We start from the raw sequence: 14,275 nt of genomic DNA, 5'->3' as shown, positions 1-14,275 counted from the left end.
ACAAAACATTCTAGAAGCTTTATCTTGAATCCCAAATCTGTATATCCAAATCTGGCCTCCCTCAAATGCTCAGATTTCATCCTTAAACAGCGCTATTGAGCATTTTATTGGGTATTTCAGATATCTGAATATGTCTAAACATTAAATTTTTAGTATTTTTCTGGCAAAGCTACTCTCTCCAACTTCCTTATTTCTTTCAGCCATGCCATTATCTCCTAAGTTATCTTGGACTTCTTTCCCTCCTTCATCCCCACATGCTAAATTCAGTTGATTTTTTCCCCCAAAATTTCCCCCTTGTCCCAGAGCTCATTCTCATTTCTGCCGCAGCAGCCCTAGTTCAGGCCTTTATCAGATGGCTCTTGAACTATTAGGATGAAATCCTGTTTCTCCCCTAAGTTACCAGATCAATTGCTAGATCATGTTTTCTAAAATATACTCTTTACTTTACTACCCCTTTGCCCAAAAGCTGTAATACTAGCCGTATTCTCTGAAGCATATAGGGCCCCACTCCTTCGGCTGGCACTCAAGACATTCCACTATGACACCCGCACTTTATCATTTCAGCCTCACTGCCTACCGCCCCCCCCTACTGGAATCCTGTTCTCCTGCCAGCCTTCCCTCTAAATGTGCCCAACTTATTTATAAGTCTGAACAGCTGCTTCATTCCATTGCTTCTATCATTAGTGTGGAATGGAATCAAGATCCTAATTTGGGACTTTTTCTTTCCAAGTATGCTAAGGTCCCCCAGTTAGTTGGAAGAAGATTTTAAAACAAGGATGTAGGTTAGACCATGATGTTTTGGTGGCTCTGGCATCCCTTTCTCTTTCACCCTTCCCAACTTACTTCCAATCCTCATGGGTGTGTGAGAGTTCACTGTTTTTACATCAATATGACAGAGAAGAGGTGATTGGGGGTTCTCTCTGCAAACTTACCTGCGATGGGTGGGCTCACCAAATACGGCACTGCATGGAGGAAGTACACCACGCCAAGTGCTGATGACAAAGAGGTGGTCCCCACGATTTCTGCAGTCACTACTGGGATCAGAGTCACATAGGCACCATCAAAGTAGCCAAAAGTACAAGCAAAAGGCATGAGCAGCGGGAGACTTTGAAGCATTGGGAGGCAGAGGTAGCAGAGCCCATCCATTCCGATGGCAAAGAGGTAGCAAATATACTGGTAATTCTTCAGACACCTGTGGATGTGAAGACCAAGAATGAGTGCAGTATGCACAGGTTCTATCAAAGAGCTCTAGAACCATGCCCAGGTAGCAGTAAGCACTACAATTATTTATAGAGATGGCCTCCCCATTGTGTGTTTTCTACATTGTCTTCCTGTCTTTCTTTTGGTATATGCAAATGCAAGAATGTATCTTCCCAGGAAGCATGGTATGGTAGAAAATAACCTGTGCTCTAAAATTAGAAAGATAGAAGTTTGAATCCAATTCTACCACCTACTAACTGCCTAACTCTAACCTCAATTCCTTTAGCTATAAAATGGGGAGGCTGTCTATCTCATAGTGTTATTCAAGGATAGTTGTGAAATAACACATAGAGTGTCAGGAGCCTAATATTGTCTAGAAGTCCACCATATTAGATGCTTTCAGATGTGTCATCTGTTAGGCTCCAGCACATCATATATGCTCAATAACCCAAGTGGTTATACAAAGAGGAAGCCATAATATGAAGAAACGAAGGTGATTTGCCTGAGATTATGAAGATCTCGTATTAGGACTAAGTCTTATTTCAAGACCTCCCCAGTGGTACTTCCATGAACACTTCCCTTTGCAGATCCAAACCCATCTATGATACCAATTATTTTAAAGACTCTGTATAATATCAGCACCAGCAATTCATGCTTTACAAATGTTTTTCTGCCCACAATCTCATTTAAGCCTCAAAAAATGCTATAATGTCCATAGGCAAATATTGAACTGGCCCATTTTACAGATGAAGACCCTTGAGGATCTGAGGGTTAGGTGATTTTCTCTAGGTCACAGGGATAATACGGGGCAGAGCCAGCACAAGAACTTAGGTCTCGTATATCTCAGATTAGAGATTCCTCTCTCAGACTTATACCAGGCTGCTTCTTGTTGAGTAATTTGATTGTAAAGATGGTTACCCTTTGCTCTCCCACCAACTCCTTAACCATTAAAAATGTGGATTTAATCCTAAATATTATATTCACGATACTGGATAATGGCAGTTGGATCCTGTTTAGTTCCCAAAGACATAACGTGTGAGAAGCCATAGGATGATAGCTCTTCCAGGTCATAGCTCAAGTGTGAAGAGTCCATCATTTAGGAGAATATGAGTAGTTTGCTCTCTTCAATCCAAACAGATTAGCATTAGCTGAAGAAACTACTCAGTAGATTTCTTATAACTTTGGTTTCTAAGCCAGAAGCCTAATGAAACTATTTGCTATTTGCACTGTCAAATATAAATACGTGGCTACAGATAACGTGTTATTATTGACCTGATTCTCCTGCCTGGACTGGAATCGGCTCTTCTCTCTATTGCCAGCCACTCTCTGGGGTGTTTCAAAAGAAACTAAAACATAAGTTGTCTCACCGGAGGAATGACTTGACTTAGAATGGAATTAAATCTGTCACCAGAACTTCGCTTCTGCCATTTATACATACCCACCATCCGAAACAATCTAGAACAGGTGTCAGCAAACTATGGCCAAATCCAGCCCACCACTTGTTTTTTGGACTGTGAACTGAGAATGGTTTTTCCAATTTTGAATGATTGGAAAAAATCAAAAGAACAATAAAATGTTGTAAGGGAAAAATTGTATGAGAAATTAAAATTTTAATTTAAAATTAAATAAAGTCTTATTGGAAATGGCCACTCTCTCTCGGTCACATATTGTCTATGGCTGCTTTTGTGTTACAACAGCAGAGTTGGATAGTTGGGATCATACGACCCACAAAGCCAATGTGACTTTGTCTGTTTAATGTCTGTCCCTTTACAGAAAAGTTTGCTGACCTCTGACTAGAAGAACCAACAAGGGAGTTGCCTTCAGATATCGAAAACCTGTTAACATTATTCAGACCTAGGTATTCTAGAGGGTAAGGTGATGAGGGGAAACTCAAAGTTTAAAGTCCCTAGTGGGGAGCCAATGGCGGTTTCATGGATTTTACCTTCTGTCGGTTAGCCATCCGAACGTGATATTGCCAATAATGTCAATCACCCCAAGTATGGACATAAGAAAAGCAGCTTGCTGGTGACTCACTCCGATACTCAAAGCATAAGGCACCAAGTACACAAAGAGAGGGCTGCAGCCGTAAGCCATAAATAGAACAGAGATGGCCAACACAACAAACTCTGACATCAGTAAAAAATTGTATTCCTGCTGCAAAGAGCCACAGAGGCAGGTCTGCACCCATTCTTTAGTCCAAGTCGAAGAGGGAGACGCCCGCTGAAAGCCTTGTGTCTCAGTTCTACAGACATGGTTCTGCTCTGCAGTTGTTTGGTCATCTTTAAGAGTAATTGGCCGCATCAAGGCGCCGCAAACACAGAGATTCAAAACGAAACCCCCAAGGATAAGTAATGCTCCCCTCCAGGAAAATTGTTCAATAAGGAGCTGAACCACAGGAGCCAGGATGAAGATGCCAATGCCACTTCCCGACATGGAGATCCCATAAGCAAGGGCTTTCCGCCTGCTGAAATACTTTCCAACCATGGCAATAGCTGGAGAGTAACAAAGTGCAAATCCAAGACCTGGGGATAAAGAGAACTCTGTGAGTGCTGGTGGCGCGGCATGAACAGCTACGGAAAGAACATTTCTCAGAATCATACTATTTGGAATAAAGAGAATCTGACCTTCAAATAAACCCTTTTAAAACTGCTTTCTACACCAAGCTGAAAATGGGTCTCCCCTCACCAGTCATCCACAATTTGGAAAGTATAGCATATATATGACTTTCTTCTTGGGAAGAAAAGCCTTAAGGGAATATGACTTAAGCAAAATAAAATGAAGAACTTAAAAACTATTACACAAGCTCAATTTGAATTAACTAGAAAATCAGGATAACACTGACCTAAGAAATTTATTCTCCCCACCAACACTTCTTTTTTAATAAATTAAAATTAATTTTAATAAATTAAATTATCTCTGGATAATTTAACTATTTTTAAACTATCTCTGGATAATTTAAGTATTTTTAAATTATCCAGAGAATTACTTCAACTCTTCACTGTCCCTGAAGACACAACTCTGATAATCTGGACCACACTGGAATTTGGGTTTAAATAGCATTTGTGACCCCATGAAAGCTCCAGAGTAATCTCACATATTAGGAAACATTGTGCCAATTTGATACCTGAACATAGCATGTACACATAGCCACCTGAAAATATCCCTTAAAGTCAGCAGAAAGCCTCTTCAAGATTTTCCACTTCTATTCCTTTTAAGTCAAGAAAATCTGAAGGGCTTTAAACCCGGAATTTAAATGTCAAGGAAGGAAAAGGAGAACTACCTTCAGCTCCTGTTCCCATCTGCAGAGCAGGGTGAGCAATGATCCCAGTTTGCCTGGACTGAGGGGTTTCCCAGATGCGAGGCTTTCAGCACCAAGACCAGGATAGTTCCTGGTAAACTGGGATGATGGGACACCCTAGCAGTCAGGCCCTTTGGATGACAGGGGACAGATACCTTTTTTAGCTGACAGAGCTAGATTTATAACCTTACTATGAGATTATATCCTTTATTGGCCTGATCATGCTACCTCTGTGGCCCAGACAAGAGTTTAGTGTTACCCTCCCCTCTGAGTGATGGAGCAGAAAACTGCTACTCTAGTCCCACCAACCAAGCCCACCTTGATCCTATGCAGTCCCTGTAAGTGTGATTTATGGAATGCATATCAGTTGCTTCTCTTTCTATGGGCTTCATTCTCTAAAGATTCTTCCATAACATCGAAAGAAAATGTGCAACGTAAGAATATTCACAAGGGGCTTTCTTTTTAAAATGGTAAACCCCCATTTATTGGACAATGGTATTCACTATAAAGTAGGGGCAACTCAGGTCAACCACAGACAGTATTTCAATGTCTTGGCAAAGATGTTGGGAGAATGATCATTGCCGAAAATTTATGTTGCTCTGGCTAATGTCATATTGCTTCTGAGTGGAGAATCTCAGCCATACACGGCTGCCCAAGGGAAAGCCAGCAGTCACTGTTGTCAAGTGGCTGAATTAAAGTGGTGATACATTTTCACTACAGTACGACAGTCCATTGCATTTCTAGCCCTTTTGGTTAACTGCTAGGTAGGCAGACATTAAGATAAATTATGCATTTTACAAAATGAATATTTTATAAATTACTGCTCTGTTGGTGGGCTTGGCAACCCCCAGATAGGGTGGGGTGAGAAGGGTGGTACAAAGGGCCCTTACCTGTAAGAACTCCCAGAGTGAGGTAGAGATGCTTCAGACTGGTGGCAAATGAGCCCAGGATGAGACCAGTAGATGCAAGCAAGCCACCCAGCATGATTCCCACTTGACAGGAAAAATGGTTACTGACAACACTCCCAAGTGGAGCTTCAAAAACAATAATAAATAGGTTCAACACAAAGGCCTTGAGGGCACTGTGGAAAGGCTGTGGGTGCTGCATTGGCAGAGCAGAGAACGATCCATCTTCAAAGCCTCGAGCCCGCCCCACTCATTCTACAGATTTGGAAACCAAGGAGAGAGGAAGTGGCTTGTCCATGGTCCCACAGAGAATAAGTAGCAAAGCTGGAATTAGGATCACATCTCCTGACTGGCATTTGACGGCTCATTGCACATCTCCATTCTATGACAGCCATAATCCCAGGATTATGTGGTGTTTCTTAAACAGCGAATCAGCTCCTTTAAACTACATGTCACTTGCACAGCGATGTGCCTTGTATGTTTCATATAGTATTGATCATACACAATTAACAATAATTATGACAGGTAAATGGTAGAGAAGGAAAGTGGGCAACACGGCATGGCCAGCAGTGTTATGCAGGAAAAGGCCAGGGAGAGAGATCATAGACAAATTTCACAATCTGGCACTGTTTCCGGGCTTCTGGAAACCCTGTGGATGAGAAATCAAAGCCCAGAAAATCTAGGAAATGAGATGATGACATTTTGGTTGGCCTCACTCTATTTGTGGTTTAACAATGTGTCAGAATTGTGCCAACTTCCAGGCTTATAAACTAATAACTAAAGCTGGAGGAGGCCAAATAGAAATTGAAGTTCAGGGGAATATGACATACCCAAGATCACCAAGAACTATACAGTTCAGGGAACCTGAAACCGAGTGCAGGGTTATTTCACCCTGTTATTCTGGCTCCTTGGGTCTCTCAGACTGATGGCAGAGACGATGGGTGAGGAATGTATGTGAATTTCTTTCTGAAGAATAATTCATGCTGACACCAGTACTCCTAGTAACAAGATCAGAAGAGCCAATTCTCTAGATATCTGTGGAGTATAATTTTTATATCAATCAGGTTAAAATTGGGTGTGACACAAATGTACATGATAGAATCAGTCATCAGCTTAATATCCCATCTAGTTAGAATAGTGGCTGGCTGCATATATAACCTCTGGAGAATAGGAATGAGCAAATCTCCTGAAAATATATCTAATTCTCCAGACTGATGCTGCTATGGCTATTGGAAAGTGACAAAATGTATACTAAACTCAATGAAAAATGTTCACTTCTCTGTTCATCATAGGGCAGATATGACCCCAGTGGGTGTCCCAGATGTGATTCTGCAGAATTTAAATATTCTGCACCTAACATGACGCTGCGTTTAGCTCAATGCCTCACATGGTCATTGTGACCATTGTGGTCACTGAAGGTCATTTATTCCTCTTTGAGGGATTATAAATATTCTCCAAAGGATAATAGTGAGAATAGTGAGAGATATGAGTCACCTGTATCCTCCATGAAAGATAAACATGGCTGTCTTGGCATGCCCACACAAAGGCTGTGACTAATCATCTGACCCTGAAAACCAAGTGATCATCTTACTGGTTAAAAAAAAAATAGGCTAGAAAGAAAACCTGAAAATATGATTTTTTGATCCCTTATGACCTTCCAGCGTTATCAGTAGTGTCAACTTAGCCGTCTCGTGAAACCTAGAATTGCACTCAAATTCCTCCCAACCAAGGAAATACATTTCAGCACAAATCAACCAATTCCTGATTATGTACATTTTTCTAAAAATAAATATGAATCAGTACCTAGAATGGAACAGATGACATTATTTATGATACCAAATAATATAGTATTTCTCTTTTGCCATTAAGACATGGCCTGAAGATATAACAGTTTTCTAAAATACTCAGGAGTCATCTAAATGAAAGGATTAAATGGGTCTAGTCTGCAAATAGATCATTTTGATTTGACCCAATTACAGAAAATTTCTATGGCACTCATTTAATAACTTTGGTTGGAAATTTTTAAAAAGAAAAATCTCAAGGTTAGTTTTTCCTTACTATACAGATCGATGAGAGATTCCATGAATCTTGAGATCACTCTGTACACTGTACATAGCACCTGTGTGGCTCTTGATGAAAACTACAGCCGTAGTGAATGTGCTTATCTCATGATTGCACCATTCTATCCTTCTACAGTACTTCTCTAAGAATGAAGATTGATGCATGAAAAACGAGCCAAACTTTGAACCCTCTGGGAAGGGACGAGAATGAAAACAAGACTTGAGATGTGACGCACATATTGTTGGCACTCATTTAAGGAGGTCACATTGAAATGGCTCATGGTGCTTTCCAATGGCTGTTTATGTGGCTGGAGAATGAGGGGACCACAGCATTCAGAAGAAAGCAAGGGCATATACTGTACGGTTAACTGCGTCCAAAATCAGGACAAGTCCTGTGATTGCCCAGTTCCCTATCTCTATAGGTATGTGTCCAATTGACTGTGTTCACTACCTGGTCCATCTGACATCAGCCAAGAATGTTAACTGCAAAAGCACATCTGGGTGGGTTTGGCTAAAGGCAGGATCATACTTTTCTTTTTATATGGTTTTAGCCAATTTTTAATCATAGCCCTTCTACTCAGAAAAACTGGTCATCAAAGGCAGTGGAAGGTCACTGTCATATATAGTTCAAGGGTAGCCAGTAATTATCTATCCCTGGAGATACTCACCACAGAGCATGGTCACACAATCTACAATGGAATGGATCCAGGCTGTCTGTGCATAATCCTGAGAGAAGTATGTCTGGAAGTCCACAAAAAAAATTGAAATACATCTGAAAAATAAAAAGTGTAAGCATTTTATACCAAAAAAAAAAAAAAGAATGAACATGTATTTGATTGAGAGTTTCAAGTTTTGGTTCAATCATCTGTTCCAGTCTCCAGGGGTTTTAATTGATTTTCAATGGTACGTTGCTGGCCCGTAATAAGTGGGAAATCAGAAGCCAACCATTGGGATGTTCTAAGGGATAAGAACAAGTGTTTAGGATTTCCCTGGTGGCACAGTGGTTAAGAATCCACCTGCCAATGCAGGGGACACGGGTTCGATCCATGGTCCAGGAAGATCCACCATGCCGAGGAGCAACTAAGCATGTGAGCCACAACTACTGAGCCTGTGCTCTAGAGCCCTTGAGCCACAACTACTGAGCCTGTGTGCCACAACTACTGAAGCCCACGCGCCTAGAGCCCGTGCTCTGCAACAAGAGAAGTCACCGCAGTGAGAAGCCCACGCACTGCAACCAAGAGTAGCCCCTGCTTGCCGCAACTAGAGAAAGCACGTGCACAGCAACGAAGACCCAATGCAGCCAAAAATAAATAAATAAATAAATTAATTAATTAATTAAAGAAAAAAAGAAACAAGTGTTCACCCACTAGAGCAGCTGCTGAAACCAAGTGGATGTGAAGATCACTGCTGTAGGGAAGGTCTTATGGAAAAGATGACAGGTCAGACACATGGATTGTTACACATCGTACTGTTTCACTAACATCTGAAACTTCTAAGAGGTTGTTATACAAGTTAAGACTTGACAATAAAGTGTTATACATCACCCAGCAATTTCACTTCTAGGTTTTAAGCAAAGTTAATAAACAGATGGTGATGATAATAATAATAGATACACATAAAAGGATACACTCTGGAGAACTATTTATAATAGCCAAATATTGTAAACAGCATATACGTCCGTCAGTAAAGGACTGGTTAAGTAACTTATAGCATATCAATAAAATGAAATATTAGGTATTAAAAATGATTTGATTTGTATTTATTGATTTGGAAATAAATTCACAATATAATGTTAAGTAAAAAAGTAAGTTACAAAATAGCTCATATAGTAAGGGCTTATTTTTATAAAAATGTAGTTCATGTAACTAGAAAAAGCCTGAAAGCATATAAATGAAAATGTATATTATCATTATATGTGCATGGTGAGGTTATAAATGATTTTTTTGTCTTTATTCTGCATTTTGAATTATTTTACAGTGAACCTGATTTCTTATACAATCAGAAATTTATGTGTGTGTGTGTATGGGGGTGCATATACAGAGACAGAGACAGAAACAGAGACAGAGACAGAGACAGAAACAGAAACAGAGACAGAGAAATTTTTATGCTTAAAAATAGCTAATTACTTAGGAAAAACAAGACAGAAGTGATCCAGAAGCAATAGTTTGGAATGAACCGCACACAGATAATTCAGGACAGGAAGCTTTTAGAGCTCCGTGATAGCAGGAAAAGAAATCAGGCCTTGCAGCTTGGGGATGAGATAGGAGGTTATCTGTCTCCTTGGATAGGACCACATTCCAACTCATTATGCTTCAGCAGCCCCTAATAACCTGTTATTTTACTCTCCCTTTCCTCTCCAGTTGCTGCTGGATGTAAAAGTGAGTGATGGAAAAGTTAAAGAAGGGGGAAGAGAATCAGGGTGAATCAGGACTGCTGTTATGAAGGTCCAGCTTCATGGGCATACAACCTATACAGTCGCACAGAATCTGGCACTCAGAAGCATTAAACTTGGCTTAACTCAGCTGTCACTGTCGTAAAATTCCTAATAATTTTATCTTTGAATTTGCATTTTGTAAGTGAAGTCCAATGGGACAACGAAGCATGCATGTGAGCAGAGAGCCACGGATTCTTTAGTCTGCAATTCTGTGCTTTTCCATTTGCACATAGTCTTAGAGATGCCCCAGGGCACAGAATTCCAGTAGACTCTTGTGTGGGAGTCCAGTAAGACTCAGATTGAGTACCAGGTAAGTGTGTTACACCTACAACTGAGTGAGCCTGTGCACAGGGGAGTGAGAGAGACCATGCTTTCCTTTCAAACCAAAACTTGCTTCAAATGCAGAAGAAGGCAATGGTGTTTTAAGAAAGACAAAGGGCCGAGGATTCCTATCAGATCCTTTCTTACTCGTGTTGCTTCTCTGGATTAGCTGATCGCTTATGCTGAAAATGATAACACAGAAGGAAAGTAAAAGGTAGGGCTACCGGTAATATAAAGATGAACGCCAGATTTGTGCTACTTATTTAACATTTCCATTTTCTTTACTCAGAACAACACTAAATAGTAAATTTAAAACACCGTGAAAAACCGAGACCACTGAAAAAAGGAAAAGCTTCCCATTTTAGTACGTTTACCAGCCCTTTTTTTCCCTGCCTTTTGAACAAGGGGTCCTGCATTTTCATCTTGCACCAGGCCCTGTAATTATGTTGTCAGTCCTGGTGATAGGAAAGAGAAAAGGGACGGTATAGGGCAGCGATCCCCAACCTTCTCGGCACCAGGGACCAAGGGACCGGTTTCGTGAAGACAATTTTTCCACGAAGGGGGGCGTGGTGCGGTGGGGTGGGGATGGTTCAGGAGGTAATGCGGGCGATGGGGAGAGGCAGAGGAAGCTTCGCTCACTCTCGCCCTGCTCACCTCCTGCTGTGCGGCCCTGTTCCTAACAGGCCGCGGGCTGGTATCTGTCCGCAGCCCGCGGCTTGGAGAACCCTGGTATAGGGTGCTAAATTCTAAGTCCCAGAAGGTACTGGGATGGAGTTTGATGTGCAGAGTACAGATAGGGATCGACAATTGTGGAAGGAAGAGGACGGAAGCAGGATTGAGCAGAGAGAGCTGGGCAAACAGATGCAGGCCTGACGGGCCTCAGCCAATCCCCAGGGAAATGGGCCGGCCTTTACGCACCTCCCTCCGTCAATCACTGGACGTGGGCACCGCTGGAAGGGCGAGCTCTCGGGAGAGGCAGCTCTGCGCAGGTGAGGGGGACCCTGCGGACACTGACAGCTGCAAGCTGCCTGCTGACGTTCACCCTGCAGCTGAGGCCCTCTGGATGACACACCTCCGTATTCACCAGAGTCCCGTTCTTGTCCTCCGCACTGAGCACTGTATGTGATGATATCTATCAAAGGGACATCGAAAGGTGTCCTTCCCCTTCCACTGATTTAAGAAACCAGACAACGTGCTATAGTAGATCCGATGCTAGGTTAATAATTATATCAGAGTTTGGAGGACTGAAACATAGTCACAACGAAAACGCAGAGAATGATAACATAAACTACCTGGCTGAGTATATAAATTTAAATTTAATTAAAATATTGCAGAACTTTTTCTAAAGCATGAGCTAACTGCAACAGCCTTATACTAGTTTTAATTCGGTACAATAATAACAGGAAACTCTACGATGTTTCTTAACATCCTAAAGATTGCTAGACTAGTACAAAAAGTCTATTATTTTCTCCTAACCACTAGGCCTTCGATTTAAGTGAATAATGATTTCTTGGCTATAGCCTCAGTATCAAAATAGTTAAGTTATCCTCAGCCCAGGGCTTCTCAATCTAAGCGCTATTGACATTACGGACGTGATAATTCTTTGTCCTGGGGGTCGTCCTGTGCGTTGCAGGATGTTTAACAGCGTCACTGGCCTCTGCTCAGAATGTCCCCAGACACTGCCAAAGGTCCCCTTGGAGATCAAAATCAGCCTGTTTAGGACCACTGATCTAATCAACTATCAAATTTTGCTTATTCTACCTCACACGTATCTTTCAAATGCTGCCACGGAGCTCCATTGCCTTTATCATTTATCATTCATGACAACACTTCTCTCCTGGACTGCAGCCAAAACCCTCCTAACTGATTTTCCTGAATTCACACTTGGCTACCTTCAGTATATTCTACACTCCATGGTCCAAGTGTCCTCACTAGAACACAAATCAGATCCTGATGCTTCAAACTTTTTAACATGACTTAAGAGACCCTGCATAAGTTGGTCCTTCTTAGCATCTCTCCTTTCTTCCCATCTGGTGCATTCCTCACTTCAGACAGACTGAACTTCTTTCTACAACTTTTGACGTACCACACATGCTTTTTCACACCTCTGAGCATTTTTTTTTTCTAGGATGCTCTCCCAGCCTCCCTCATTCTTTTAGTCTCAAGATAATAGTCAACTCCTCCAGGAAGGCTTCCTTGACTACCTGAGTCTGGGCTTGATACCATTCTTAACTATTTCCACTACATGCTGGACCCTTACCACACTGTGTGGCGATGTTCTTTGCATTTGTTTGTATTCTCCACTAGACTCTTGCTCTGTGACAGCAAAGACCATGTCTGTCTTATCTTGCATTGAATCCCAAATATCTAGTACCATAGCTTCCATGTATGGGGTGCTCATTAAACATTGTTCAAGGTTCAAGGTACGAAAGGAAGGAAATTAGGAGGGAAGGCAGGCTGAGAGCTGGTAGAGAAGTGACTGGAAGATAAAGAAGTGAAATGGTTGAGTAGCAACTTCAAGAACTTGAATGAGAAAGGAAGAAGAAGAACGGATGGCAGCTATGTAGGAACACGTGGCTAGATACGGTACAGTAGAGGTGTGAAGAATCTGAGTTTATAAGCTGAGAGAAAGAATTAGTAAAAGAGAGATGCAAAAGCTGGAAATGTGGAAGAACATAGGACAACTAAGAGGAAAGCACCCCAAATGATAATAAGATATTTTGGTGTTGTAAATCATAATCTCTTCTCTCCACTAAATTGTTTTGGGGGATTTAATATTTGTGGGACTATGTTTATTTCTTGTGACTTTTTTTATCTTGTTCTGTTGTTTTGTTTTCTGTTTGATGGTTTTTTTCCAACTGATTTGACTAGTCATATCAAACTGTAGTTATGTAAAATTCAGAAGTAACACCTGAGATTCTTGTCCAAACATGTGAGTAGGCTTGTCAGAGGTAAAATTTAATAACCACATACATATGCTTCTTTTTTTAATATATAAATTTATTTATTTATTTTTGGCCGTGTTGGGTCTTCGTTGCTGCGTGTATGCTTCCTCTAGTTGCGGTGAGCAGGGGCTACTCTTCGTTGCAGTGCACGGGCTTCTCATTGCAGTGGCTTCTCTTGTTGTGGAGCTAGGCGCGCGGGCTTCAGTAGTTGTGGCATGCAGGCTCAGTAGTTGTGGCTCATGGGCTCTAGAGCAAAGGCTCACTAGTTGTGGCGCATGGGCTTAGTTGCTCCACAACATGTGGGATCGTCCCGGACCAGGGCTCGAACCCGTATCCCTTGCACTGGCACGCGGATTCTTAACCACTGTGCCACCAGGGAAGTCCCACATGCTTCTGAATGACTGTGACTTTTATGAAATATGGGAAGAATTATTGTATTTTAATTTGTTCTCCAAAAGGAAAGGACCGTGGAAGTTTTCAAATGGTAAAGTTTCATGATTTATGCCTTCTAAACACAGGCAAGACCTTAAAGAAAACATATCTTATTGGAAGCACATGAGCTTCTCACTTTACAAATTATTTTTGTTGTCCCTTGGAATATTTGTGCATCTGACAGATGTCAGGAGAACTCGGTTCTGATCTCTGATTCCCGTGCTGAATAACTGAGAGTTTTGATGAAGCTTCTTAATCCCTCACGGTCTTGGTTTCCTCATCTATAAATTAAGCATTTGGGGAAGCATGACTGCATCAGTCAGAGTGAATTAGATCATGCTGCAATAGCGAACAACTCTGAACATCCTTCAGGGGTTGACAGGTTTTGTTCATAATATCATCCAAGTGTTGTTTGTTACAATGTTCTTAAAGATGCTTTCTCTCAAGAGGTCAACATACTTGCTGTCTCTATCTTGTCACTCTGTTATAAAATTCTTCTCTGGTAGAGTTGGAGGCTGACAACATCTGATATTTGGTAAAGACTTTTTTCTGGTTGATGAAGTTATCCACTAAGTCAACGCAGTAAGTAATCCACTGGGCAGTGTAGCCCAGTGGGTAAAAGCACTGCCAGTTACTCACCATGTGACTTTGGACACATTATTCAACCTCTGTGTGTTATT

At 41.4% G+C, this 14,275-nt stretch overlaps 2 protein-coding genes across 4 annotated transcripts in view; one reads left to right on the top strand and one right to left on the bottom strand.

The window, feature by feature from the left end:
* The window catches only part of LOC132351105 (interferon-induced protein with tetratricopeptide repeats 5), a 165,229-nt gene that overhangs the window by 26,606 nt on the left and 124,348 nt on the right, over positions 1-14,275 (top strand). The gene's annotated exons all lie outside the window — the stretch shown is intronic.
* The window catches only part of SLC16A12 (solute carrier family 16 member 12), a 92,416-nt gene that overhangs the window by 4,756 nt on the left and 73,385 nt on the right, over positions 1-14,275 (bottom strand). The window contains exons 4-7 of one of the 3 annotated variants that reach the window (XM_059900945.1): positions 8,132-8,235; positions 5,389-5,532; positions 3,143-3,722; positions 933-1,192 (exon numbers count right to left, since the gene is read on the bottom strand). In XM_059900945.1, the coding sequence (XP_059756928.1) occupies positions 933-1,192; positions 3,143-3,722; positions 5,389-5,532; positions 8,132-8,235 (1,088 nt within the window). The remainder of the gene's footprint in view (positions 1-932; positions 1,193-3,142; positions 3,723-5,388; positions 5,533-8,131; positions 8,236-14,275) is intronic. The other 2 variants (XM_059900946.1, XM_059900947.1) reach the window with 2 other exon arrangements.

The sequence above is a fragment of the Balaenoptera ricei genome, chromosome 16 (genome assembly GCF_028023285.1).
Source record: "Balaenoptera ricei isolate mBalRic1 chromosome 16, mBalRic1.hap2, whole genome shotgun sequence".
NCBI classification, from domain to species: Eukaryota; Metazoa; Chordata; class Mammalia; order Artiodactyla; family Balaenopteridae; genus Balaenoptera; species Balaenoptera ricei.
This window is presented reverse-complemented; position numbering and strand designations above follow the sequence as displayed.